Source organism: Cydia strobilella, chromosome 4 (assembly GCF_947568885.1).
Source record: "Cydia strobilella chromosome 4, ilCydStro3.1, whole genome shotgun sequence".
Classification (NCBI taxonomy): Eukaryota; Metazoa; Arthropoda; class Insecta; order Lepidoptera; family Tortricidae; genus Cydia; species Cydia strobilella.
This window is the reverse complement of record NC_086044.1, coordinates 5,639,649-5,667,152: the sequence shown is the minus strand read 5'-3', so window position 1 is coordinate 5,667,152 and position 27,504 is coordinate 5,639,649. Positions and strand designations below refer to the sequence as shown.

The 27,504-nt window shown below is 38.5% G+C and overlaps 2 protein-coding genes across 4 annotated transcripts in view; both read left to right on the top strand.

The window, feature by feature from the left end:
• LOC134741007 (homeobox protein aristaless-like) overlaps positions 1–27,504 on the top strand; it is a 509,271-nt gene that overhangs the window by 158,627 nt on the left and 323,140 nt on the right. The gene's annotated exons all lie outside the window — the stretch shown is intronic.
• Positions 1–27,504, top strand: part of LOC134740955 (electroneutral sodium bicarbonate exchanger 1) — a 92,416-nt gene that overhangs the window by 60,266 nt on the left and 4,646 nt on the right. For 2 of the 3 annotated variants that reach the window (XM_063673630.1, XM_063673627.1), the window contains exons 3-6: positions 9,189–9,293; positions 25,756–25,809; positions 26,289–26,771; positions 26,879–26,989. In XM_063673630.1, coding sequence (XP_063529700.1) covers positions 9,189–9,293; positions 25,756–25,809; positions 26,289–26,771; positions 26,879–26,989 — 753 coding nt within the window. The remainder of the gene's footprint in view (positions 1–9,188; positions 9,294–25,755; positions 25,810–26,288; positions 26,772–26,878; positions 26,990–27,504) is intronic. The other variant, XM_063673629.1, reaches the window with a different exon arrangement.

Genomic DNA, 27,504 nt, shown 5'->3' with positions numbered 1-27,504 from the left:
ATAGGCAAAGATTTCAACAATTTCAATTACAAAAAAATATACCGTGTCCCCGACGCGGCCGGCCTTCGCACGTTGCCCACCGATAGATGTCAAACGCACGCAGTTACGGAAACAGCGCATACCCAACATTTGCAATAGCTTTTATCCGCATTTATGTCAGTTAAGAGAAACGAATCATATGGGAAACGTTTTTTATAATTCAAATAAAGCAATCGTCTGTCAAACGATTACCTTGCCTACCTACTGCTTATCAATACATGTCAAATACACGCAGTACCTATACCTACCTTCTTTCACCTTCCCATACAAACGGAGTTTCGTTCTCATTTTAAAACTACGTGTTAGATTATAACGAAACTGCACATACAATGACATTAGGTATATCTAGGTCTGTAAGTAGTTTATATAGGTCTAGTATATAAAACAAACGAAATAGAGCAAAAACGAAATGGAGTCAAAATTCCACTTCTTTTCAGGGATCTTGTCTTGACCCGCCTGTGGTTTTTAGCTCACAGGACTGGGGTGCCTCACCAACTGGCACCCAAAATGCTCACGGCCTGCGGGCCGCCCGCCGGAGGAGTCGGCACTCTTTGGTGGTTTTAGACGATAGTTCTCTGGTTAGTACGTCATCCCCCCTGGTTCCCCCGGACCAGATGGCATGCGTAAACGCATTTCCCCAACGTAAAAAAAAGGGATCTTGACCCGATTAGCAGTACACCTTGTTGGGGACCTTTCTAGGGGTTAGTTCCCCGTACGTAGTGACCAAAAGAGCCTTTCCCCAGCGGACATCGGCTCTACGAAAAATGTTCCCCGCCATAACACATAACATTAATAATTCCCCGGCGGATTATCTCATTCTTAATTTGTTCTCGCAGGGAACTTCAACACAACTCTCTCTATAGCCCTTTAAGCATAGACGTTACTTTTCTTTAGAAACCCATGAATTGTGAGGACCTAGCAGCTTAATTAAAGACACCTCAAATATTAGACATAAATATAAAGGTTACCCTTTGTAATATTACAATTATAATTGTATATATCCACCTACAAAATAATCAAAATATATTATAAGGACAGCGACGACATTCGTGAATTTAATATGATAATGTTAAAAATAGTTGTAGTATGTAGCACCCTAAATCATTTCAGTAAAAAAGGTATAAAACATATGCTAAATATTGGCTGTTTATTACGTTTCTGTCCTGTTTTTCTTTAACAAATAATTTAACGTTTTTAACGATTTTAGTGTACCTATAGTAGAAACCTATAAGTAATTTTCACAAAATGAAGAAAACGACCAAGATTTGACTATCATTTTTACTTCTAACGTACCTAATCACCCGCTAAGTAGAAACGAGAACCACTTAATTCTCCATTAATAAAGTTTCAAGAATTATGAAGCTTATTTTTTCAAACGTAAGCTGCTAACTAAACAAAGGATCAAAAATTCTTTAATCCTTATAAAATCTAGAGCTCAATGCCCTCAACACGTGTAAGCAATATATTCCTGTTACATTACAAATTGCAACTCCTGACAACGCCACCACTCCATTCCGTCCCTAAAGTCAAACCAAATACACTTAATACGTCAGAGATACGGTTCAAATTTGTCAAAGACTAGTCCCTGGTAAGTTGGCGGGCTAAAAATGGGTCAGAAGGGAGTATTATGGGGGAATCCCTGCTACATAAGTATAATCTTACCTAGTTAAAACTTGGTGCGACTATCTCGATCGATATTTGCCTACAAATGCAGATTTAGAGGGCGCTATTATTTGGCGATAAAGTTGTCAACGTGTTTAAAAATTGCTCGAACTTATTTAATTTGATCTATAGATCAATTTCCATATTATTCTCCAAATATTGACAGCAATTTGATTTTCGAAGTTAATTTACAAAGCAGCTTTATATTTTTTGTTCATGTATTTTTATTAATCGGATTATCTGAAAACCTCGTTTGCTTTGCTTTTTGGATTTGGGCTGTGACAAGAGTCACTATTTTTACAATAAATATTGACGCTTGTCTTGACTAGTTGAAATCTTGCTTAAAACCCATCTCACTTAAAAGCAAAAGGGTGGAAGTACAGTCGACACACTTCGGATTAAAAATCAACCACATTTTCTTTTACTTTTTTATCATAAGGGTCGTGATTGACACGAACAGTCTTCTGCTATTTACCTTTTCAAGATGGCCACCACTTAGCGTCGCTCTAACCCTGTCCTTAGAACAAGGTCAGTGCACTCGGCGCATGCTTGGCTGGGTCGCCTGAAATAACGACCATTATACTATACTATACCTGTGAATGATTGGTCGAAAATTGACGTTAATTTGATGCAATAAGGTCGTGTTATGTTAATGTATTTTTGTTTTAGTTTTTGTATTTTGTAGCCAGCTAACTAGAGCGGTAGAAAATGAAAACTAGGTTCGTATAGTAAAACAATATAAATAAAATATAAAAGTAAGAATATGTACAATAAATTAAAATAATTTCGGTCAGTACCTGAGTCTAACCCAAAAAATATCGTCACTGGACTTTTATTTGGTGAAAATCTTGTAAGTAAGATACATTTTATCTTACTTACAAGTCTTTTCACAAATTATATAAAGTTTATGTTTGATGAAACATGTCGAGCAATCATCCACTTTATATACCTGAGTGACCCGATTTAATATATTTAATATGTCAGTGTCTCACGGAAGTTTTGTTATTAAAATTAAAGTCTTTTAACAGATCGTATTATCTTCAAAATATTTTCCTTCAGTCAACTTAATTTTGGGCCAATCTGTGTAATAGTTTTTAAGAAAATTATTGCGTTTCAGATCCGCTATTTTATTTTTATTTTATTATACATATTATATAATTACTTAGCATTACAGTATTACTACCAAAAGGCACTATGAAACTACAAAATAAATAAAAACACAATGAAACAAATTATTTTGAAACTCAAAATCTACCGATTTTTGCCGCTCTCGAGGAATAAATTCATTGTACAAATTCAATCATCACCACCAACTGATTAGTCTCATTATTTCCCTTGCCCAAAACTTGCCCTTTCCTGATTTGGATTGACTATCACATTACCCGAACCTTTCAGCCTACGGGCCTTATTCAATCTCTCGACCGCTATCTAATTATCCTTGTATTCCACTGAATAAACGATATCGGTAGTGTTTTGTTTTGAGGCTCGACATTTGGAAAAAAAGCAATGGCACTCCGAGTGCCGAACTGCCGACAGAAGTGAAGAGAAGTGAAAACTTGAACAGTTACGTTTGTATATGTGCAGGAAATACTTTTAAATGAAGTGTTTTTTTATTCATTATTATAAACTATTACTACTACCTATATACAGAGGTGTCGATTACGGTAACAGTGTCGCGAGTTTAATGGTTTTTTCCCATCTGAAAAACCCGAGAACAAGAGAACTCGAGAACACAAGAATACTAGAACCCGAGAACACGAGAACACGAGAGTTGGTTGCGAGTAGCCAACCGTTGGGAATTGGACGGAATCGTGACGTCCGTGACGTTCGAAAACAATAATGTTTTTGTCAATAATTTCATTTTTGGTACAAGCTTTTATCACTGACTGTACCACACTGTACTTTTCTTTCCACAGGCAACTAATAAGTACTCATCGAGACAACTCGAAAAACCCCAAACACAATTAGGTTGCGTTGTTTTATCACAGAGTTCCTACGGGTACCTCGTGTCTCCATCATCAGATCAGCTCGATGGTACCATAATATTGCATTGTCACCAGACACATGTATGCAAATGTTCAGCTACATTGGAAGGTTACAACCCCTCTGGTGTTGCGGGTGTCCATGGGCGGCGGTAATCGCTTACCATCAGGTGATCCGTCTGCTCGTTTGCCACCTATTTCATAAAAAAAAAAAAAAAAAAAGTTGGGAAGTGGGTCAAATTTTACTTGCAAGATTTGACCCTTACATATTCATATTACCTATACATACATACTTAATAAAAAGCTTGTAAAAAGTATCATGCGACTGTAAACTACCTATTATGATATGACTATTTGCCTTAAGTGACGTCCGTGATGCTCGAAAACAAAAAGTCGTATGTGACTTTAAACTTCCTAATGATTCGTCAGGTGACAACCAAAACTCACTAACTACTACCACAAGTTAATAGCTATAGTGAACCATATTAACACCTATGTAAGGTTGATTTTTAGGGTTCCGTACCTAAAGGGTAAAAACGGGACCCTATTACTAAGACTCCGCTGTCCGTCTGTCCGTCTGTCCGTCTGTCCGTCTGTCCGTCTGTCCGTCTGTCTGTCTGTCTGTCTGTCACCAGGCTGTATCTCATCAGCCGTGATAGCTAGACAGTTGAAATTTTCACAGATGATGTATTTCTGTTGCCGCTATAACAACAAATACTAAAAAGTACGGAACCCTCGGTGCGCGAGTCCGACTCGCACTTGGCCGGTTTTTGTTTAACTATTTTCTAGTAATTAGTTGAGTATTGGATGTCACCTGATGATATATTATGACTATTTGCCATTCACCGTAGACTTTGAGTAGCGAATGTTCTTTGACGTTAAGAATATCGACAATTCTAAATAAATATATTTAAAGAATAATGACAAAAGACTATGAAATAAGTACTAGAAATAAAGTAGATACGTACATACACATACCCGTTATTCTTTATGTATTTTGACAGAATTTATTTGAATTTGACAGTAGCCTTAATTTTTTATTTATTTATTGAGAAACAAACAGTCATAAAATAAACATGAGCAACTTAGCTAATAAGACCTATAGTTTCCTAATTCACATATCGAGGTACAATTAAAAAGTAATGATAAATAGTGTAAACTTGTAGTACCTAGTAGTTGTACATAATCATAACAATAGTATATAAATGTATAAAAAAGAGAAGACTCAAATTACTGAAAATACAAGTACTTACTATTTTATATGAAATTACAAGCAAATTATCAGCCTTCGTGAATTAAGTGTTGTAACCTTAGTTGATATAATGAGTTAATGACGTACCTAATGTCATTCATTGTACACATTCGTAATGGGGGCCTTTCTCGATTTTCCAATTTACTGCCACATTACGCTTTATGTTGGAGAACTACTCAGTTCCCTTCAATATAACCTCAGCCTAAACTGTTAACCTTAGGATAATTGTTACCTTCTTGGAAACACAGTGTTTACTTACGCTGTAATTACTTAATTAAATAAAGAAAGTATCTTTGTATCACAACCTTTTTCGTGAACTTTGAGGGGTACTTATTTAATCAAGTAATCTCCTTCAAATAGGGCTAAACCATCCCATTATTGGCAATGAAAGTTGTCCGTGAGTTATATTTCATTTTCCGATTTTGCTTCACTGCCTGCTGCGACATCATAACCCCATTTCCACCCAGGATCGACACGATATTCCTATTTTCCCGGCCGCTGAATGCATAATGTGGGCATTAATGATTGCTTCATTACATATTCTTGGCGCGACTAAACAGATTTTATATTAATGCAGTCTATTCAATAATTTTTTCTTCTATATTTGTTGGTATTTGTTGGCAGGGTGGGATATTTACATTTATTTTCATATCCTCGGATTTCACGGGCCTATAAATCCCGATCTTTTGATAGGCTTGCGTGGGAATATAGATCCAACACGTGGAGGCCCCTTGGAGAGCTTTAATGTCATGTAGAACGCCTGCTGGAACCCGTTCACAGGCGCAACAATAGACACCCATGAACCGGTCGCAGCAGGCATTGGGACTATTGCAGAAAAAGTGAACAGTATACCGGTCTATGGATTGAAGTTTGGGTGGACAATGAGATTGGGCTATTGTAAAGAACTCCGGACACCTGCCATAACAATGTTAATACACGTTATCGAGGCAGGTGGTGACTTGCCGCTGACTAGATGGGCCCCTGAAACTGCCGTCGTGAAGACGACCATCAGGAGCAACACCGGTGTGAGCGGCTCAGGGGTGTCGAGAGGTGTGCGCCGCTTTCTACCCAGTGACTGTTAACAGCCACTGTGCCAACGCGCGTCTTATGCATCTTTCACTTCCACCCCTGGAGCATATAGCTCTTACGACTCTCCTCTGGACGGCCAATGAAGGCAAGCCAGAGCTGAGAGTCCTGCGGGTCCCCTTGGGGTCCACTCCGACCGACGAAGACACGCCGGAGACGGAGACCCTGACCGACTCTCTGGAGCACTCGGGTCCGTGGGGTCGTCACTCCCCAACAGCTCGCCATAATATATTATTATTATATATTATTATTTTATATTATTATTATCGTATGGCTTTATTGATAAAAAACACAAAAATCATATACAAAGATAACATTAACATTATGTGTACTATTAGTCTTAGATCTAAGTTTGATAGCCATTTCATTTCATTTAATTTTATTTATTCATATACAATAATACATTGTGTTTGAATGTTTACATTATTAAATAAAACATGCCTATTTACAAATAATTTACAATTAAATAATTTCATTCCCTGGCATCCGCAGTTATCTCGTGCAGTTCTTTTACGCCTCCAGGAAAGCATCTCTTGGGGCATTTCTCCACGATGTGCGTGGTTGTCTGGTCTGGCGCGCCACAGTCGCAGCTTGGTGAGGTCTTGTAGCCCCATTTATGGAGATTGTGCGTTGCAGCAGCTCAACATTTCCATATCAGCATAGCAGCATTTTCATATTTTTTTAAAGTTTGATTGATGGCCCTGCATTATTAAATATTTTAATAAGTATGTACGTGAAACGGTTAACTTTCTTTTCGTATAGAACCTCTTCGATCTTGAAAATGGATAATTATAGCTTGCGCCACCCAAACAACAAACTAAACTACGGCTACGGCTACGGCAAAACACACCCATGCAAACATACCTCACCCAAATACAGGTACAAACTGCTGAAATCAAAAGCCATCCATTTAACTTTGCTATGTTTTGAACGCAGATAAATATATTCAGGTTAGAAGAAAAAAACACTTCGGAATATTATTACCCATCGATAAAAAACCTGCCCAAGCTCGTCCTTGGTGTTTAGAAACGTAATATCGTTAGTTTAAAGGAAAACACATAGGTACAAACAGCAACACTCCTAACTGTACATCGGTGGACCTTATTACAACAGGCATAAGGTACAGTTAACAGTGTGGGCAATGGTACCTAACGTGTGGGTATACAAGTACAACAAGCTAAGTACATAATAAATTACAAATATGAGCTATGTAGGTACTCGTACATAGCCCTTACTAGGTAAGTTGAACTCATTTAGACCATTTAGTCAAATGTTAATGTTTAGTATAGAAAAAACTGGCAAAGTGCGTGTCGGACAATAATACAATACAAAAAGCCATACAACCAAAACAGCGTGTCTTTGAGGCACTTAAAAGTCAAATTGAAGTATTTAAGGTTTGACCAAAAAATCACATCGTGATTATTACTTATCGATAAAAGACCTGTCCAAGTTTTTAGTCATTTCGAAACTTAATACCGGTGAAATACCTGAAAGGTTCCAAGTTACGTAGTCTTTACCTTGAGCACGGCTCAAAGAGCTCTACCGGCTTTACACTGCGAGAGTAATCCGCGTCTTAGTTCTAGCAAAGAGAATAGATACAGTATAGAGGTTGGACCACCCTCTATAATTTACTCTACAATACTCTATAATTTACTATGACCACCCTGGGTTCGCTTCGCGAGTTGTTCGCTTACGAAAGACGCTGCGTTACCATTACATAATTTACGATCGTAAACTACAACACGAAATAATTTTCAATAGGTATCATCGAAATACTTCATGTTTCTCAGAATTATTTATACCTACCCACATACTTATAATACCTAACAACCCTGATGAAAAAGAGTACCTACTTACGAGTTTACCCGATAAATTTGCATGACTGAAATCTCGAAAGCAAGTGTAAGTAGTAAGTATCCCACTACACTTTACACTTTTATCCGAATACTTAATTCTCAGGGAACCGGATACGAGATCAAGGACTATTTATCCTGGTCCCCTTATTGCGCTTATAGGTATAAAAAGAACGATCTTGGGAAGCTATTTCTATCGATAAATAACATTTCTCTTCATGTTTCTTATTTTCGTCACATATAGAACTTTTTGGAACCATCGAAATAACGTAATAACATTGAAAAGAAAACCAGTTTAAGTTATTGCCTAAACTTAATAGGAAAGTGAACGACTATTTATTTAAATTCTTTTTTATATATTATTCTTCCAAAAAAAGTACCTATGTTTGATTATTTTTCTTTTCTAGATGAGAAATTACGTAAGCCCTAGATAGGGTTTTGCATTTATGAGCGCTGAGGCTTTATAAAATTTTTGAGAAATACTCTGGGGAATGCGAGAGGAACGCCTATTATTATCACGTAGGCGAAAATGGTAGGTATGACTTAGAATTTATCGTTCAGTAAGCGGTAACCATAGGTAAGGTGAAAGTGGATATTAGTCGAGTACCTAAGCATGATTTCTGAGAATGTGCTTGCGCGGCGGTTCAGGCTCTCAAAGCAATATTTACAATTTTCGCGCGGTGCAGCGTGCAGCCTCGAGGCGGCAAGTTTTCAATATAAAAAAATCGACCAAGAGCATGTCGGGCCATGCTCAGTGTAGGGTTCCGTAATAGTTACCGTTCTGTCAGAATAGGCTAAACGGGGGCTATTAGTAAGTATCGTGTACATTACAAAGCATAAGGGAGTACCTTTGCAGCGCTTTGTACTACGTCTTTCATTTACTATTTATGAAGGGAAGACTTTGCAATGCCTAACTCAAAAACGGCTGGTCCGATCATATTGGCTATAGTTTTCGTTGAAAGTAATTGTATTGAGCTCTATTTTCACGATTTATTTTTTTCATATTTTTTGGACGCATGGTTCAAAAGTTAGACACAGGGACAGGGACATATTATTATTATTTTCTTTCGGAGCGATTATTGTTGTTGAAGACCCTTATTCGTTTTGAAAGACCTTAATCGATTCGATCGATTTCGTGGTAAACTATTAGGTATATACTTTTTGTTTTAAATATAATCTTTATTTGTAATACGTTTGTATGAAATGTAGATTACCATGAATAAATGAATTATATTCTATTCTATTCGAAATGCGTTTTGAAGGAATTCTTACGATACCCCACACATACCAACACTGACATTGGCTTCCTTTCAGGTCACAGAGCGCACACGGTGTTTGTCGGCGTACACGTGCCTGCTCGGAGACACTCGCATCGGAAACACAAACATCACCATCGCAATGGGGAGGACGATCGACCTGGTACGTTGGGATTTGTTTCCTACCTAGTCCAATTATTACTTTAGTTACTCCGTTGGCTCAGTCACCAAAATGAGACTTGGCCTCCGACATAGCCCAGCCATACAAATGAAAAAACCAAAATTTGCCACTGAAATTTGAACCTATAGTGTAGGAAATAGTTTATTTTGCGTTGTTTGAAAATTAAACTAAACACAGCAAAAGCGACTCTGTTCCAATGGAATATGACTTAAATTTCATCTAACTGAAGAAGTACTATAGGTGGGACCTTGGGCCTTAGGAGGATAAGACAGGAGCGTCACTTTAGTCACTAAAGTTTAGTGACGCCAATTGTTGACTCGTTTGCACAAATACTTGGGGCGTCCGTCCTACTAGGCGTCCCGGTACAGTCAGCACCAGAAGTTACTAAGCCGGCGAGGTGTTCAAAATTACCTTCACACGGTCTTATTCTCTTAACAATAAAGTCGCGTCAAGATCATTTTGAACACCTGACCCGCTTAGCAACTTGAAACTGACTGCTGACTGCTGCTGACTGTACTAACGGAGCCTGTGCCTGTGAGCTTTATCATGATCCTGAGAATGAGCTCTCCATGATGTTAGGTTCAGCCACTAGGTCCAAGTACATCCAAGTATACATGGAGGCCAATAATGGTTTAATAATTTGTAAAAAAAAATATTTTGTTATGTTACGACCTTGACAAGACTTGCTGTGCACCAATAAGTACGAGCAAGATGCCTAATGACACGACTCTAATTGAATTTCGCGTGCACGAAGCAGCGTGAACGTTCGTCAAGATGAAAACGATGTCAAATTGTTAGGTAAATCAGAATGGACCTCATGGTGTTTTTCAACCCTTTACCTATCTATCTAGGTATATTCCACGCTGAATAATTTTACTGTCAGACCAACTCTTAAATCTAAACAGTAATTTTGAAACTTAGCAAATCTCTGTTAAATTTTGTCTTTGACAAACGATTATCAACGGCATTTTGTATTTAATACTTCGGCATTTTAAAAGAGTATGTTTATTTAAAAAGGAAAATTTTACGGTAAAACTAAGTACTCCATGTTAAATTTTCTTTTTGAATAGGACGAATAGGCGTAAGTGAGCTTTGCTTATAACGAACGAAAGTTTATGGCCTAAAGTTTCACCAAGTGACCGGGCGCAAATGTCTTGACCCACCTAGACCTTAGGTATATTAGCCAGCTAAGGCATAGGATTACCTACATCCTTTTTTCCGTCGGACGGGAGCAAATATATACACACTTGTGTATTCGTAGAGAGGCGAAACACGTGTCGAGTTTGTGTTTGTGTAGTTTTAGTGGTGGTATGTTATATTTGGTTATATTTACTTGCGTATTTGCCTTCGCGGTGGGAGGGTGGGAACATTATACCTCGGTAGGATACCTCGCGTCGAATTGTGTGAATATTTTATAGCCAAAGTATATATACAGTGTATGTGTTTAATACATATTTAATATATTAAAACGGTTCACTCGCGTATTTTAAGTCAAAAATTGTTCGACAAGTTTCGCTCTATAACGAGCAGCTTCATATATGTGTGTTTTCTATGTATTTAATGATGGTCCCTATGACAGTTTTTAGGGTTCCGTATCTAAAGGATAAAAATGGGACCTTATTACTAAGACTCCGCTGTCCGTCTGTCTGTCACCAAGCGTTGTCTATTTCTCATGAACCGTGATAGCTAGACAGTTGAAATTTTCACAGATGATGTATTTCTGTTGCCGCTATAACAACAAATACTTAAAAGTACGGAACCCTCGGTGGGCGAGTCTGACCGGTGAGGCCGGTTTTTTCCTGATAAAGAGTAGTTTTTTTTTTTTCAAGTCTCTATTGGTTGGGTTTAATTGAACTAATAATTAAAGAAATATATTTTACCGTATTTTTGTATGTTACATTTCTAAATAAGCAAATTTTTTTTTTAAGATTTTCTCAAATTCTGTATTTTATTTTTAATGTAGTGTGCAAATAAAAGATTCATTATCAGTAAATAAATTAATATGTTTAACTTCCAAAAAATATCTAAAAACATTTTACATGACAGCCACTCATACTATCACACTGAACTGTCATAGTTTAGCGCATAATTTCATGCAAAAAAATAGGCAAGTAAGTATAACGGCGTAGCACTACTTGACTTGATTCGCTAATTAGTAAAGAAATTTATTGTTTTCAGAATCTTGCAATATCGTTTGACCCTGCGTTGTTTCCGAATGGTTCATTGCCTCTTGCCTCTGAACGAGGCGAATCGAGAAATACGAGCAAAGGGTAATTTGAAGTCGTATTCGCCTCACAGATTTTGCCTCACAGACTACTTTAACTACTACACGGAGCATAATTATATCTTCTTCTTACGCAGCGTCTTGCGTAAGAGAACAACATGAACGCGAAGCGAAGCGGTCCACGGCGTTCGCGTTCCCAACGAGATCGCCCACGTAGGACACTTCTATAGGTACCAAAGGATTGATTCACCCCGCGCCGCATCGCTTCGCTTTGCGTTCGCGTGTTGTTCGCCTACGTAGTACGCTGAGTTAGTCACTTGATAGTATTATATTATACTCTTGTCAGAGCAGTTGTGGTCATTGAGGTCATTGCGCGGCCATTTTTATTGTTTCCCGCCATGCTTCTGTATTTAATGCTTCCCACACGCACAGATTTAAGGGTGACCCGTTGAGAACCTTTTACTTGGTCGGTCTATCGTATTGATCATATACAAGTACGTATGACATGCTTATAAGCGATACCGTAATAATTTAGTGTGGGATCACGACCGCTTTTTTTTCAGTTTATGTAGTATACCTAGCGAAAAGAAATCTTGAATCATTCAAACTAATGACTCATTTTTGATAGTAAGTTAAATGTTATTGACAGACTTTTGTGGGTTGGACCTTTTTCCTGAATTACGTCCAACTTGTGGATCATCAAAGCGAAGACACATCATAAGGCCGCGGACAGAACGTAAGCGACCGGTGGGGCGGCAAGCGGAAAATCAAGGCCATTCATAACATTGCGCCCGTCGCGTGCGTCCTGTCCGTGGCCTTATGATGCGGAGTCTTCGCTTTCATGATCGACACGGCAATTAAGTTTTCCCCGAAGCTGGAATGCCGACTCAATCAATCCGCTACGAGAACGAGTTGGAGCGGCAATCGAACTAAAATACGGAGCCCGATTCAGGGGCCCATTTCTGGGACGGCATTAAGGCCCATTTACATGGTGCGAGTTCCTCGAACGTTTTAGGGCGAGAAATCGTATGACATTATCGTATGCAATAATCGCCAGGCGAGTATCGTATAAAAATGTTTACATTCATGCGAGAAATATAAACTCGCCTACAATTATGTCATTCGATACTCGCACGGAGATTATCGCCAGGTGAAATAGTTTACACGAGGAGCCGCATTCTAGGGAGATATTTTCTTACGATTTTTCGACTCGTCTAAACTGGTTCTCGTATGACATTTTTTCACGTACGTGCGAGTATCGCACGAATCGGTCCGAACCGATTTTCATACTAGTTTTGCCAGTCAACTTACGTTATTAATTGCTAATCATTTACCACTAGGTATACGTATACTGTAAATATTCGTTATAATATTTCTTGTTTCTCACATTATTAATGATTTTAATATAATTTAATGATTTTAATATAATTTAAGTTGCATTTATTTTAATATTGGCTCTTGACTGAAATGGCGTGACGTTGCCCTTAAGAAAAAAAAGTTGGCGGGAAATAGTTAGCAGCATTCAAGTACTATCCAAGAAAATTTTTGTTGTGCGTTTTGGCGATTAATAAAACATTTAAAATGTAAAAGTAAAATTTAAAACGTATAAAGTACCGACACAATCAGAACAGCCTCTTGCAATGCACTCATGATGACGACTGAAAAGCATATAAACTCGAAATACGATTCTCACATTTAAGTTTTGTTTACACAGAGACATCCAATCATCAAAGGCGAGGAGATTATCGCCCCTACTTGTACGATATCGTACGTATAGTTTACATGATGCCATATTTTTTCTCGTGCTACGATAATCGCATGGTCGAGGCGAGAAACTCGCACCATGTAAATGAGCCTTTAGACTAATATTATTAGTCAACAAACTGTCAAATCGTATGGGTTGCCATGGCGACGCACTAATGATATTAGCCTAATACCTATGGATGGTATAGAAATAGTCTCCATGCTAATACTATTCGAGAATGGGCCCCAGATTTGACAACTAGTTACGGTTTTGAAGTTTTTGAACTGGTTTTTATCGTCTTAGTGATTAGCGCGCATCTCATGTACTTAAGACTTTCACTTCATTCACGACAATCAACGCGAGCTACATATCTTCAAGGTCGTATCAAAATAAGATCAAAACCGTAACAGTGGTTTAATCTGAATTGGGCTCCTATTCTTCGTTTGATGTTAATTTTCAATAAGTGGTCCGTAAGCCTGTTTGGCTCAATGGAAATCGTATCCAACCGTTCGTCAAACTACATATCGAAATTATGACGTTTAAAATAACACTTGCACAGTCTGTGCTATCAAAATCGCTGCCGAGGTAGTTCAGTCTGACTCTTGTATACGTTTATATTATTAGGGTTCCGAACCCAAAGGGTAAAAACGGGACCCTAATACTGACTCCGCTGTCCGTCTGTCCGTCCGTCTGTCCGTCTGTCCGTCTGTCCGTCTGTCCGTCTGTCCGTCTGTCCGTCTATCCGTCTGTCCGTCTGTCCGTCTGTCCGTCTGTCCGTCTGTCCGTCTGTCCGTCTGTCTGTCTGTCACCAGGCTGTATTTCATGAACCGTGATAGCTAACGACAGTTGAAATTTTCACAGATGATGTATTTCTGTTGCCGCTATAACAATAAATACTAAAAACAGAATAATATAAATATTTAAATGGGGCTCCCATACAACAAACGTGATTTTTTTGCTGTTTTTTTCCGTAATGGTACGGAACCCTTCATGCACGAGTCCGACTCGCACTTGGCCGGTTTTTATAAATACAAATGGATATTTATTCTAGTAGGTCAGCGTAGTAGGTACGTTTATTGTTTCACAAAATACAAATGAATATTTATGTACATAAGTACCTGTAGGTGTAATGTGGAAAATCAATACAAACGATTTCAATGGAAACGAAAAAGCTTATTAAATCATTCAAAATTCAAAATATTCTTTACTCAAGTATTGTCCAGGATCTCTAGAACTGATGTGCTGTAGGTATGCTGTATGCATAATTATTAGATTTATTAGACCGCTGACCTCCTTCTGGTCATCCTAGAAGGTGAATTCGGATTTTATAAATTAGATCTGGATCAGATCCAGATCTTACTTACTTACTTAATGGCGCAGCGACCCAAAATGAGTCTTGGCCGCCGACACGAGTATACGCCAGTCGTCTCGATCCTGTGCCATCTCCCGCCAGTTATCGGCATGGAGAGCGCTCAAATCTACTCCAACAGCATCGCCCCAGCGATACTTGGGACGTCCGATCGGCCTCCGCCCCACCTGGCGTCCCAAGTACGCCCTTTTAACGCCGCGATCCTCCTCCATTCTCAAAACGTGGCCGAACCAGCGGAGACGGTGAGCTTTTATCTCGCCTATAATGTGGGGTGCAGCCACAAGATCTTCAATCTCGACGTTTTTTCGGAGTCTAAAGCTGCCATCTTCCCTTCTCACAGGACCCAGGATTTTTCTAAGTATTCTCCTTTCTGCCACCAGGAGCTTGTTTTCTTCTTTAAGTGTTAGCGTGAAAGTCTCGCATCCGTACATGAGTATCGGCCGTATGACCGTCTTATATATACGCAGTTTTGTGTTTTTACTCAGGAGCTTGGACACTATGAAGGGCGGCACTACATCGTAAGGCGTTCTGAATCCGGATGTCAATTTCCTCCTCCCGAGTGTTGGTGTCGGTGACAGTGCAGCCTAAGTATCTAAATTTGGCCACCCCTTTATATGTAGTATCTCCATATAAAGGGGTTCTCTTTTGCCGCGCGTGTTTTTATAGCGTTTCATGTGAAGATACTCTGACTTTTCATGGCTGATACTCAGGCCCACCTTTTTGGCTTCGGCTTCCAGGACAGCAACGGACTCGGCGATATCTTGTTTGGTTTCTCCAAGTAAGGCTAGGTCGTCTGCATACCCTATGACCGCATGCTTCCTATTCAGTTCTAGCCCGATCCACGGTCCGGTCCGGGTCTAGTTCTAGATCCAGATCTAATTATTAAAATCCGAATACGCCTGTAGGCTTCAAGGATCCTGATGTTGCCATTAGAGTTGTGCCGTTCTCGACAACATTTTCCGTTTTGTATAGGTAACGTACTCACTCGAGAAATTTTCCCATAGTAAACGGAGAACGTTCTCGAAAACGGAACAACTCTAGTTGCTGTGCTGAAAAGTGGTGCCGTTACCCCCACTAAATGTTGCTGGTCGCAGTGGTGGCTTTTTTAGGTTTCCGTACCTCAAAAGGAAAAAACGGAACCCTTATAGGATCACTCGTGCGTCTGTCTGTCTGTCTGTCTGTCCGTCTGCCACAGCCTATTTTCTCCGAAACTACTGGACCAATTAAGTAGAAATTTGGTATACATATGTAAGTTTGTGACCCGGAGACGGACATGTAACGTAGACAAATAAATTTTAAACTCGGGGGCCACTTTTGGGGGGTAAATGAGATAACTAAAAAATAAAGTTTTTCAAACTATATCGTGTTACCGGTGTGAAGTTAGCGGCCGAAAGTTGGCGGCCAAATGTTGGCGCCAATCGGCCGCCAACATTTGGCCGCCAACTTCACACTAAAATTAAACTACCAAATTAAGAAGTCCGTAATAAATCTCTCAGTACATAACAGAAATGGAGTAAAACATAAATTATTAAACCGGTGTGAAGTTAGCGGCCAAAGTTAGCGGTCGATGATAACCTGACCAAATTAAGAAGTTATGTATATTTTCAACAAGAATACTGTCAAAACATGCAGAACCGCAAAATATCTACTAAAAACCAATCTAAAGATAAAACAACGCTAACGCTCATAGAAAACCTAAGTTCCTAAATAATTGCCTGTGCACCGTTAATATACCGTCGAGTATCACTCCAAACATAGTGTTATTTGATAGACAATGTAATGTTTTGTACGATACAGTGGGTGTGGTTTACTCGCTTGCCGTCTAAAATGCAGCAAATCTCGATTGAAGGCACTTTTTCGTAGAAAGCTGATGTATCTACATGGTCGCCTTTGTTTCTCTTATATGCCGTCGAGTATCACTCTAGGAATAGTGTTGTTAGATAGGTAATGTAATGTTCTTTACGATACATTGGGTGTGGTTTACTCGCCTGCCGTCTAAGATGCAGAAAAACTTCAATGAATGCAAATGTTCATAGAAAACCTAAGTTCCTAAATAATTGCCTGTGCACCGTTAATATACCGTCGAGTATCACTCCAAATATAGTGTTATTTGATAGACAGTGTAATGTTCTGTACGATACAGTGGGTGTGGTTTACTCGCTTGCCGTCTAAAATGCAGCAAATCTCGATTGAAGGCACTTTTTCGTAGAAAGCTGAAGTATCTACATGGTCGCCTTTGTTTCTCTTATACGCCGTCGAGTATCACTCTAGGAATAGTGTTGTTTGATAGTTAGTGTAATGTTCTTTACGATACAGTGGGTGTGGTTTACTCGCCTGCCGTCTAAGATGCAGAAAAACTTCAATGAATGCAAATGTTCATAGAAAACCTAAGTTCCTAGATAATTGCCTGTGCACCGTTAATATACCGTCGAGTATCACTCCAAACATAGTGTTATTTGATAGACAATGTAATGTTTTGTACGATACAGTGGGTGTGGTTTACTCGCTTGCCGTCTAAAATGCAGCAAATCTCGATTGAAGGCACTTTTTCGTAGAAAGCTGATGTATCTACATGGTCGCCTTTGTTTCTCTTATATGCCGTCGAGTATCACTCTAGGAATAGTGTTGTTAGATAGGTAATGTAATGTTCTTTACGATACATTGGGTGTGGTTTACTCGCCTGCCGTCTAAGATGCAGAAAAACTTCAATGAATGCAAATGTTTATAGAAAACCTAAGTTCCTTAATAATTGCCTGTGCACCGTTAATATACCGTCGAGTATCACTCCAAACATAGTGTTATTTGATAGACAATGTAATGTTTTGTACGATACAGTGGGTGTGGTTTACTCGCTTGCCGTCTAAAATGCAGCAAATCTCGATTGAAGGCACTTTTTCGTAGAAAGCTGATGTATCTACATGGTCGCCTTTGTTTCTCTTATATGCCGTCGAGTATCACTCTAGGAATAGTGTTGTTAGATAGGTAATGTAATGTTCTTTACGATACATTGGGTGTGGTTTACTCGCCTGCCGTCTAAGATGCAGAAAAACTTCAATGAATGCAAATGTTCATAGAAAACCTAAGTTCCTAAATAATTGCCTGTGCACCGTTAATATACCGACGAGTATCACTCCAAACATAGTGTTATTTGATAGACAATGTAATGTTCTGTACGATACAGTGGGTGTGGTTTACTCGCTTGCCGTCTAAAATGCAGCAAATCTCGATTGAAGGCACTTTTTCGTAGAAAGCTGATGTATCTACATGGTCGCCTTTGTTTCTCTTATATGCCGTCGAGTATCACTCTAGGAATAGTGTTGTTAGATAGGTAATGTAATGTTCTTTACGATACAGTGGGTGTGGTTTACTCGCCTGCCGTCTAAGATGCAGAAAAACTTCAATGAATGCAAATGTTCATAGAAAACCTAAGTTCCTAAATAATTGCCTGTGCACTGTTAATATACCGTCGAGTATCACTCCAAATATAGTGTTATTTGATAGACAGTGTAATGTTCTTTACGATACAGTGGGTGTGGTTTACTCGCTTGCCGTCTAAAATGCAGCAAATCTCGATTGAAGGCACTTTTTCGTAGAAAGCTGATGTATCTACATGGTCGCCTTTGTTTCTCTTATATGCCGTCGAGTATCACTCTAGGAATAGTGTTGTTAGATAGGTAATGTAATGTTCTTTACGATACATTGGGTGTGGTTTACTCGCCTGCCGTCTAAGATGCAGAAAAACTTCAATGAATGCAAATGTTCATAGAAAACCTAAGTTCCTAAATAATTGCCTGTGCACCGTTAATATACCGTCGAGTATCACTCCAAATATAGTGTTATTTGATAGACAGTGTAATGTTCTGTACGATACAGTGGGTGTGGTTTACTCGCTTGCCGTCTAAAATGCAGCAAATCTCGATTGAAGGCACTTTTTCGTAGAAAGCTGAAGTATCTACATGGTCGCCTTTGTTTCTCTTATATGCCGTCGAGTATCACTCTAGGAATAGTGTTGTTAGATAGTTAGTATAATGTTCTTTACGATACAGTGGGTGTGGTTTACTCGCCTGCCGTCTAAGATGCAGAAAAACTTCAATGAATGCAAATGTTCATAGAAAACCTAAGTTCCTAAATAATTGCCTGTGCACCGTTAATATACCGTCGAGTATCACTCCAAACATAGTGTTATTTGATAGACAATGTAATGTTTTGTACGATACAGTGGGTGTGGTTTACTCGCTTGCCGTCTAAAATGCAGCAAATCTCGATTGAAGGCACTTTTTCGTAGAAAGCTGATGTATCTACATGGTCGCCTTTGTTTCTCTTATATGCCGTCGAGTATCACTCTAGGAATAGTGTTGTTAGATAGGTAATGTAATGTTCTTTACGATACATTGGGTGTGGTTTACTCGCCTGCCGTCTAAGATGCAGAAAAACTTCAATGAATGCAAATGTTCATAGAAAACCTAAGTTCCTAAATAATTGCCTGTGCACCGTTAATATACCGACGAGTATCACTCCAAACATAGTGTTATTTGATAGACAATGTAATGTTCTGTACGATACAGTGGGTGTGGTTTACTCGCTTGCCGTCTAAAATGCAGCAAATCTCGATTGAAGGCACTTTTTCGTAGAAAGCTGATGTATCTACATGGTCGCCTTTGTTTCTCTTATATGCCGTCGAGTATCACTCTAGGAATAGTGTTGTTAGATAGGTAATGTAATGTTCTTTACGATACATTGGGTGTGGTTTACTCGCCTGCCGTCTAAGATGCAGAAAAACTTCAATGAATGCAAATGTTCATAGAAAACCTAAGTTCCTAAATAATTGCCTGTGCACCGTTAATATACCGTCGAGTATCACTCCAAATATAGTGTTATTTGATAGACAGTGTAATGTTCTGTACGATACAGTGGGTGTGGTTTACTCGCTTGCCGTCTAAAATGCAGCAAATCTCGATTGAAGGCACTTTTTCGTAGAAAGCTGAAGTATCTACATGGTCGCCTTTGTTTCTCTTATATGCCGTCGAGTATCACTCTAGGAATAGTGTTGTTAGATAGTTAGTATAATGTTCTTTACGATACAGTGGGTGTGGTTTACTCGCCTGCCGTCTAAGATGCAGAAAAACTTCAATGAATGCAAATGTTCATAGAAAACCTAAGTTCCTAAATAATTGCCTGTGCACCGTTAATATACCGTCGAGTATCACTCCAAACATAGTGTTATTTGATAGACAATGTAATGTTTTATACGATACAGTGGGTGTGGTTTACTCGCTTGCCGTCTAAAATGCAGCAAATCTCGATTGAAGGCACTTTTTCGTAGAAAGCTGATGTATCTACATGGTCGCCTTTGTTTCTCTTATATGCCGTCGAGTATCACTCTAGGAATAGTGTTGTTAGATAGGTAATGTAATGTTCTTTACGATACATTGGGTGTGGTTTACTCGCCTGCCGTCTAAGATGCAGAAAAACTTCAATGAATGCAAATGTTCATAGAAAACCTAAGTTCCTAAATAATTGCCTGTGCACCGTTAATATACCGACGAGTATCACTCCAAACATAGTGTTATTTGATAGACAATGTAATGTTCTGTACGATACAGTGGGTGTGGTTTACTCGCTTGCCGTCTAAAATGCAGCAAATCTCGATTGAAGGCACTTTTTCGTAGAAAGCTGATGTATCTACATGGTCGCCTTTGTTTCTCTTATATGCCGTCGAGTATCACTCTAGGAATAGTGTTGTTAGATAGGTAATGTAATGTTCTTTACGATACATTGGGTGTGGTTTACTCGCCTGCCGTCTAAGATGCAGAAAAACTTCAATGAATGCAAATGTTCATAGAAAACCTAAGTTCCTAAATAATTGCCTGTGCACCGTTAATATACCGTCGAGTATCACTCCAAATATAGTGTTATTTGATAGACAGTGTAATGTTCTGTACGATACAGTGGGTGTGGTTTACTCGCTTGCCGTCTAAAATGCAGCAAATCTCGATTGAAGGCACTTTTTCGTAGAAAGCTGAAGTATCTACATGGTCGCCTTTGTTTCTCTTATATGCCGTCGAGTATCACTCTAGGAATAGTGTTGTTAGATAGTTAGTATAATGTTCTTTACGATACAGTGGGTGTGGTTTACTCGCCTGCCGTCTAAGATGCAGAAAAACTTCAATGAATGCAAATGTTCATAGAAAACCTAAGTTCCTAAATAATTGCCTGTGCACCGTTAATATACCGACGAGTATCACTCCAAACATAGTGTTATTTGATAGACAATGTAATGTTCTGTACGATACAGTGGGTGTGGTTTACTCGCTTGCCGTCTAAAATGCAGCAAATCTCGATTGAAGGCACTTTTTCGTAGAAAGCTGATGTATCTACATGGTCGCCTTTGTTTCTCTTATATACCGTCGAGTGTTACTCTAGGAATAGTGTTGTTAGATAGTTAGTGTAATGTTCTTTACGATACAGTTGGTGTGATTTACTCGCCTGCCGTCTAAGATGCAGAAAAACTTCAATGTATGCAAATGTTTATAGAAAACCTAAGTTCCTTAATAATTGCCTGTGCACCGTTAATATACCGTCGAGTATCACTCTGAAAATAGTATTATTTGATAGACAGTGTAATGTTCTTTACGATACAGTGGGTGTGGTTTACTCGCTTGCCGTCTAAAATGCAGCAAATCTCGATTGAAGGCACTTTTTCGTAGAAAGCTGATGTATCTACATGGTCGCCTTTGTTTCTCTTATATGCCGTCGAGTATCACTCTAGGAATAGTGTTGTTAGATAGGTAATGTAATGTTCTTTACGATACAGTGGGTGTGGTTTACTCGCCTGCCGTCTAAGATGCAGAAAAACTTCAATGAATGCAAATGTTCATAGAAAACCTAAGTTCCTAAATAATTGCCTGTGCACTGTTAATATACCGTCGAGTATCACTCCAAACATAGTGTTATTTGATAGAAAATGTACTGTTCTGTACGATACAGTGGGTGTGGTTTACTCGCTTGCCGTCTAAAATGCAGCAAATCTCGATTGAAGGCACGTTTTTGTAGAAAGCTGATGTATCTACATGGTCGCCTTTGTTTCTCTTATATGCCGTCGAGTATCACTCTAGGAATAGTGTTGTTAGATAGTTAGTGTAATGTTCTTTACGATACAGTGGGTGTGGTTTACTCGCTTGCCGTCTAAAATGCAGCAAATCTCGATTGAAGGCACTTTTTCGTAGAAAGCTGATGTATCTACATGGTCGCCTTTGTTTCTCTTATATGCCGTCGAGTATCACTCTAGGAATAGTGTTGTTAGATACTTAATGTAATGTTCTTTACGATACAGTGGGTGTGGTTTACTCGCCTGCCGTCTAAGATGCAGAAAAACTTCAATTAATGTAAATGTTCATAGAAAACCTAAGTTCCTAAATAATTGCCTGTGCACCGTTAATATGCCGTCGAGTATCACTCTAGATATAGTGTTATTTGATAGACAGTGTAATGTTCTGTACGATACAGTGGGTGTGGTTTACTCGCCTGCCGTCTAAGATGCAGCAAATTTTGAATGAATGCACTTGTTCATAGAAAACTGATGTTTCTATTTGATTGCCTCTGTTAGTCTTATATGCAGTCGAGTATCACTCTAGAAATAGTGTTATTTGATATCTTATGTAATGCACTGCACGATACAGTGGGTGTCGCTTACTCGCTTGCCGTCTAAGATGCAGCAAATCTTTAATGAATGCACTTGTTAATAGAAAGCTGATGTTTCTACTTGGTCGCCTCTGTTTCTTTTATATGCAGTCGTGTATCACCCTAGAAATAGTGTTATTTGATAGCTAATTGCTTGTTGTCTAAGGTGCAGGAATTATGAAAATGTATCAAAAATCACTTTAACCGCTAAAGTGCGAAGTTAGCGGCCAAAGTGCATTTCAAGTTATTAGCGTTGTTTTATCTTTAGATTGGTTTTTAGTAGATATTTTGCGGTTCTGCATGTTTTGACAGTATTCTTGTTGAAAATATACATAACTTCTTAATTTGGTCAGGTTATCATCGACCGCTAACTTTGGCCGCTAACTTCACACCGGTTTAATAATTTATGTTTTACTCCATTTCTGTTATGTACTGAGAGATTTATTACGGACTTCTTAATTTGGTAGTTTAATTTTAGTGTGAAGTTGGCGGCCAAATGTTGGCGGCCGATTGGCGCCAACATTTGGCCGCCAACTTTCGGCCGCTAACTTCACACCGGTTATCGTGTTACATATCATATGAAAGAGCTCATTGTAAGAATCTCAATTTTTTTTTTTTATAATTTTAGGATAAACAGTTGAGAAGTTATTCAAGAAAGTAGGCAAAAAATGACCATTCCCCCCTTTATCTCCGAAACTACTGGGTCTAAAATTTTGAAAAAAATACACAAACTAGATCATTACCTATAGATCACAGGAAAACCTATTAAAAATGTGCAGTCAAGCGTGAGTCGGACATAATTACTTAGTTTTTGATCCGATCCCTACGGGTTTTTTAAAGACATTTCGCTCACGTTTCACTTAAAAAATACATTGTTTAAATTGTGTAATGTACGGAACCCTTGGAACGCGAGTCCGACTCGCACTTGGCCAGTTTTTTTGTATATACCTAATTACGTGGTCTAAATTAAGTCAAATTTTAAAATCCACCCATTTATAATGTTACACCCTTAACATATAATTATTTGATCATATTTCATATATTATTGTATACTTAAGTATAAGGCACGTGTAGGTAATCAAATTACTACGGAATAATTCAGGAGCACTGCATTTATTTTTATCTTGTTTATCAACAGTTCATAGAAAACATAGACCTTGAATTAAACATAAACAACAATTTTCCTTATCAAGATCACATTGACATTGTGTTTATAACCAATTACCTAATATATGGTATACAAAAATAACATCTAACTGTGCCTGTATACCAATGAGTGAGTGAGAGGCTGTTTATTTGTAAGTGTGTGTGTGCCAAATTAAGTGGTATTTTTCAAATTTAGGATTATTACTAATTTAGGATTACGTAGTCCTAAAATATACGAACACGAAGTCGATTTAGGTCTGTCTGAAAATAATAGTTTGTTAAGCCAGGTCCTAAACATGATAAAATTTGTTAAATACAGGGTCCTAATACAGCGGTCTGAGAAGATTCTGAAAACAGCAATTTCCACTAACGCATTAATATGATGAATAATTCGTTAATATTAAACAAAGACGCTTACATTCAGACTTCTTAGAATCAATTTAATTACTTACCAGGACTAAAGTAAATTACGGTTAGGATTTTCTTTAATTGAATGTTTGATGTCTGAATAAACAATTTGTCACAGTAAGTACCTATACTTGAAGATATCTTTGATAACGTTTATTAAACATTTTCCTTGATTTGCTATTTATACTTTTGGGATACCTATACCTAAGTTAATGTAAATGTAAACAGTATACAGAGTTAGTATAAATACATAATAAATAAGATTTGTGTATTAGGTATTTAAGTAAAATATTTACACGAAAGCGTTAGTGTAAGGCCTGAGTGGACGCTCGAGGTCAGCGTGCAGCGGGGCGGGGCGTGTAGCGTGCATGTTAAACAAATGCAAACGTATAGGAGCGGCCTTAGTGCACGCTGCTCAAATCACTTGTGAGCCCGACGCCACGCTGCACGCCCCGCCGAACGCTCCGCTTCGAGCGTCCACTCACACCTTACACTTAGGCTTGCGAGTTGTCCTATGAAATCTTGCATTATACCGCTATAATTTAGACGTGTCCCAATATTTTTAAAGAAAAATTTGTACGTAAGTTGTCAAGCCTGTCCCTATTGATGCACAGCTGCCAGAGGCTCGAATCTAATTTATAATAATGTCAATAATGCGGTACACGGCTCGAAGAAGTTCATAACTCAAGATATAAAATTGAAGAAATTTCAACTTAAAATAGAGTTAATACATAAGGTTAAAATTTCTTAAATGTTGTGTCTCGAGTTGTGAACTTCTTCCCACCGTGTACGGATTATAGTAGGTACTTATAGCAACGTTTACGTTTTACCTGGGCTAGCACTTCTTTTATTAACAAACGTCTGGCAAATCTATTTCTGAGCCAACTGCTAACTATGTGGTTTAATATAAATCTTCTCATCTAAGGAAGAGTAAATAGATAGTGCTAATAGTGCTATAACTGGCCCTGTGAGCTTTCCACTCCAGCCGTCATCACTTCCATGTGGTAGGACTAAGTAATGTCAATTTGCTTGGCACTATTCAATGAAAAATATTCTTACAGTTTTGACAACGTATTTTTGGGGCAACCTGTAATGATGTTCGTATGATCGTAACTTTGATTTTGTCAGCCAGGAAAAACAAAACCCATTCTAGCTAAGTACATATTATGTTTATGAATAAGGGGGTTATTCTCAAGAAGTAAACGCAACCTTGAATAAACATGTTCCGTATTCGTGATACAAGGAGCGTTGTTAGCTTTGAAGTGGGATTGCAATTTCACGGCAAACGACCTTGGATAAAATGGCGTCTTATTTTTAGCTAGCGGAATTGTCAATTTCAATCCAAAGATGTGTTAGGGAGAATTTAAATATTTATGACATATATGGTTATGGAAAGTAATGGCTTTTTGACATTGTTTAAAAAAGTCCAAGAAAATATATCAAAATACCTTCCGTCTACTCGTAAGTCTGCAATAAAATGCATTTACAACACCAAAATAAGAGTCCCATTACTCCCATTTTTGTAGAAAGTTAGCGTTCATTGTGCTCTTGCCAAATATACAAGGTATCGCTTTCGGTATGGATAAAACGATGGCCAATGATAAATCATGATCGATTTATAAATGCTATGCTGAACATAGGTACATGGAGGTCAAACCGGTAGCATTTATGGTCCCTTTTCATTGACCTCCGTTTGATACATATTGAAAGCGACACGTTGTATAAATTTCGCTGCACATAATCCAGACGACGCTACCCTTAAGAGAGCCTCTAAGTAAGACTTTAGGTACAGATCTATTTAAAGATTGTATTCTATGTATAATGTATGTAAATGATAGTACATATTATATTAGTGAAATAATTAATTCTGTAGGGCCCATACTGCCTCGAGGCAGACGACTGAGCGTCACAGAAGATGGCGAAACATGTAAGAACTTATGACTTAACGGTTCTTATTTTGATTTCAGTTTTACGATATCCCATTTTCACCTTACGAGCATGAATCCATCTTTACTATCTCTATCGTTTGTTAGGGCACAGTGAAAGACGAAAAGTAGGTCATCTTCAACAAATCGCCGCTAGTACGAGGCGCTATTTCACTGTAGTTTCAATAGATTGTCCTCCGGCGTCCGAGTATCAAAGGGCATCTTTATCTTTCATACGTAGACTAGGAGGGTTGTGCGAATACTAGCGGCACTTCTATTAAAATAAACATACTATTAGTTTTTACTGTATCTTTAACTATTGTAGGGTCTTCAAATCATATCGCATGTCTTCGATCATAAAAGTAGTGGTCACTATTATTTTTACTTTTCCACTTTTTACAATCTCGATGGAAGTGTTAGTGTCCTAAACCTTGCAGATATTATGTTATCGTTTTGTAATCACCTCTGTTTTTTTTTGCAGTGACACCCCCGGCTCAACGAGTACAATTTATTCTTGGTGAAGATGTGGACGATGCCACTCTTGAATCGCACCCACTTTTCTCCGAAATGGAAGAGCTGGTTAAAGAGGGAGATGAACTGGAATGGAAAGAAACCGCCCGATGGATAAAATTTGAAGAAGACGTAGAAGAAGGTGGCAACAGGTGGTCGAAACCTCACGTCGCCACTCTATCCCTTCATTCGCTCTTCGAACTTCGAAGCTTAATTCTGAACGGCTCCGTGATTTTAGACATTGAGGCTAACTGCTTGGAACAGGTCGCGGACACTGTTCTAGATCATATGGTGGTCGATGGGTGCTTAGGTTACGATAGTAGAGACAAGGTTAAAGATGCCTTGTTAAGGAAACATAGGCATCAGCATGAAAAACGAAACCATAATAACATGTCGCGATTGCCACTAATCAGATCACTGGCTGATATTGGGAAGAATCACTCGTCTTGCAAAAGTAAGTTGTACTTTAATTGTTTCTGTAATCTTGCATCTGATTTTATAAACTTTTCTGTCCAAGTGCATGTTCTTAGTAAGGTTAACACGGATATGGCGGTGCCCTAGATTTCCAGGACGGTGGGTCTCGACGCAGCTCGAGTTGTCGGTCCACCTCGTCTCCCAACACCGCTCTGCTGCAGGCAGCTGACGCAAGAGGCTCCTACCTAGCAGTGCCAGGTTAGGCGGCGTGTGACCTGGTAACGCTCGACAACTCGACACCAATCACGCTATAAGACCGGCACGCTCGCACTTCAAGCTATCTACCTATATATATTGTACATATGTATTGTATTTTAAACGTTTAAGCTAGATGGAGTCGTTTTTTAATGTATTATAGTAAACATTCGTATTATATTACAGTCGAGGAAGGCAGTTCGTCAAATGGACACTCTCACAAAGGAGAATTCAGTCGTTTTCTAGGCATCCCTAACGCGGGTAACCGCTTCTCCTTACAATCATTGTTCTTATAAGCCTTGTTTTTCTTCATTCACAAATCCTTGTTTACCATCTTCAATTAATTCTGCTATTGTCAAATGCGATTATGTTGTTTTGCTTCTTTTACATAATTTCATTATTTTCATTGATGTTCGTCGATGTTATTGAAAACATCAGCCATGATTTTGTATTTGAGAATAATATTACAGTGTCCACGTTCATAGTATTTTTGTACAACAATGCTTAAAAATATGATT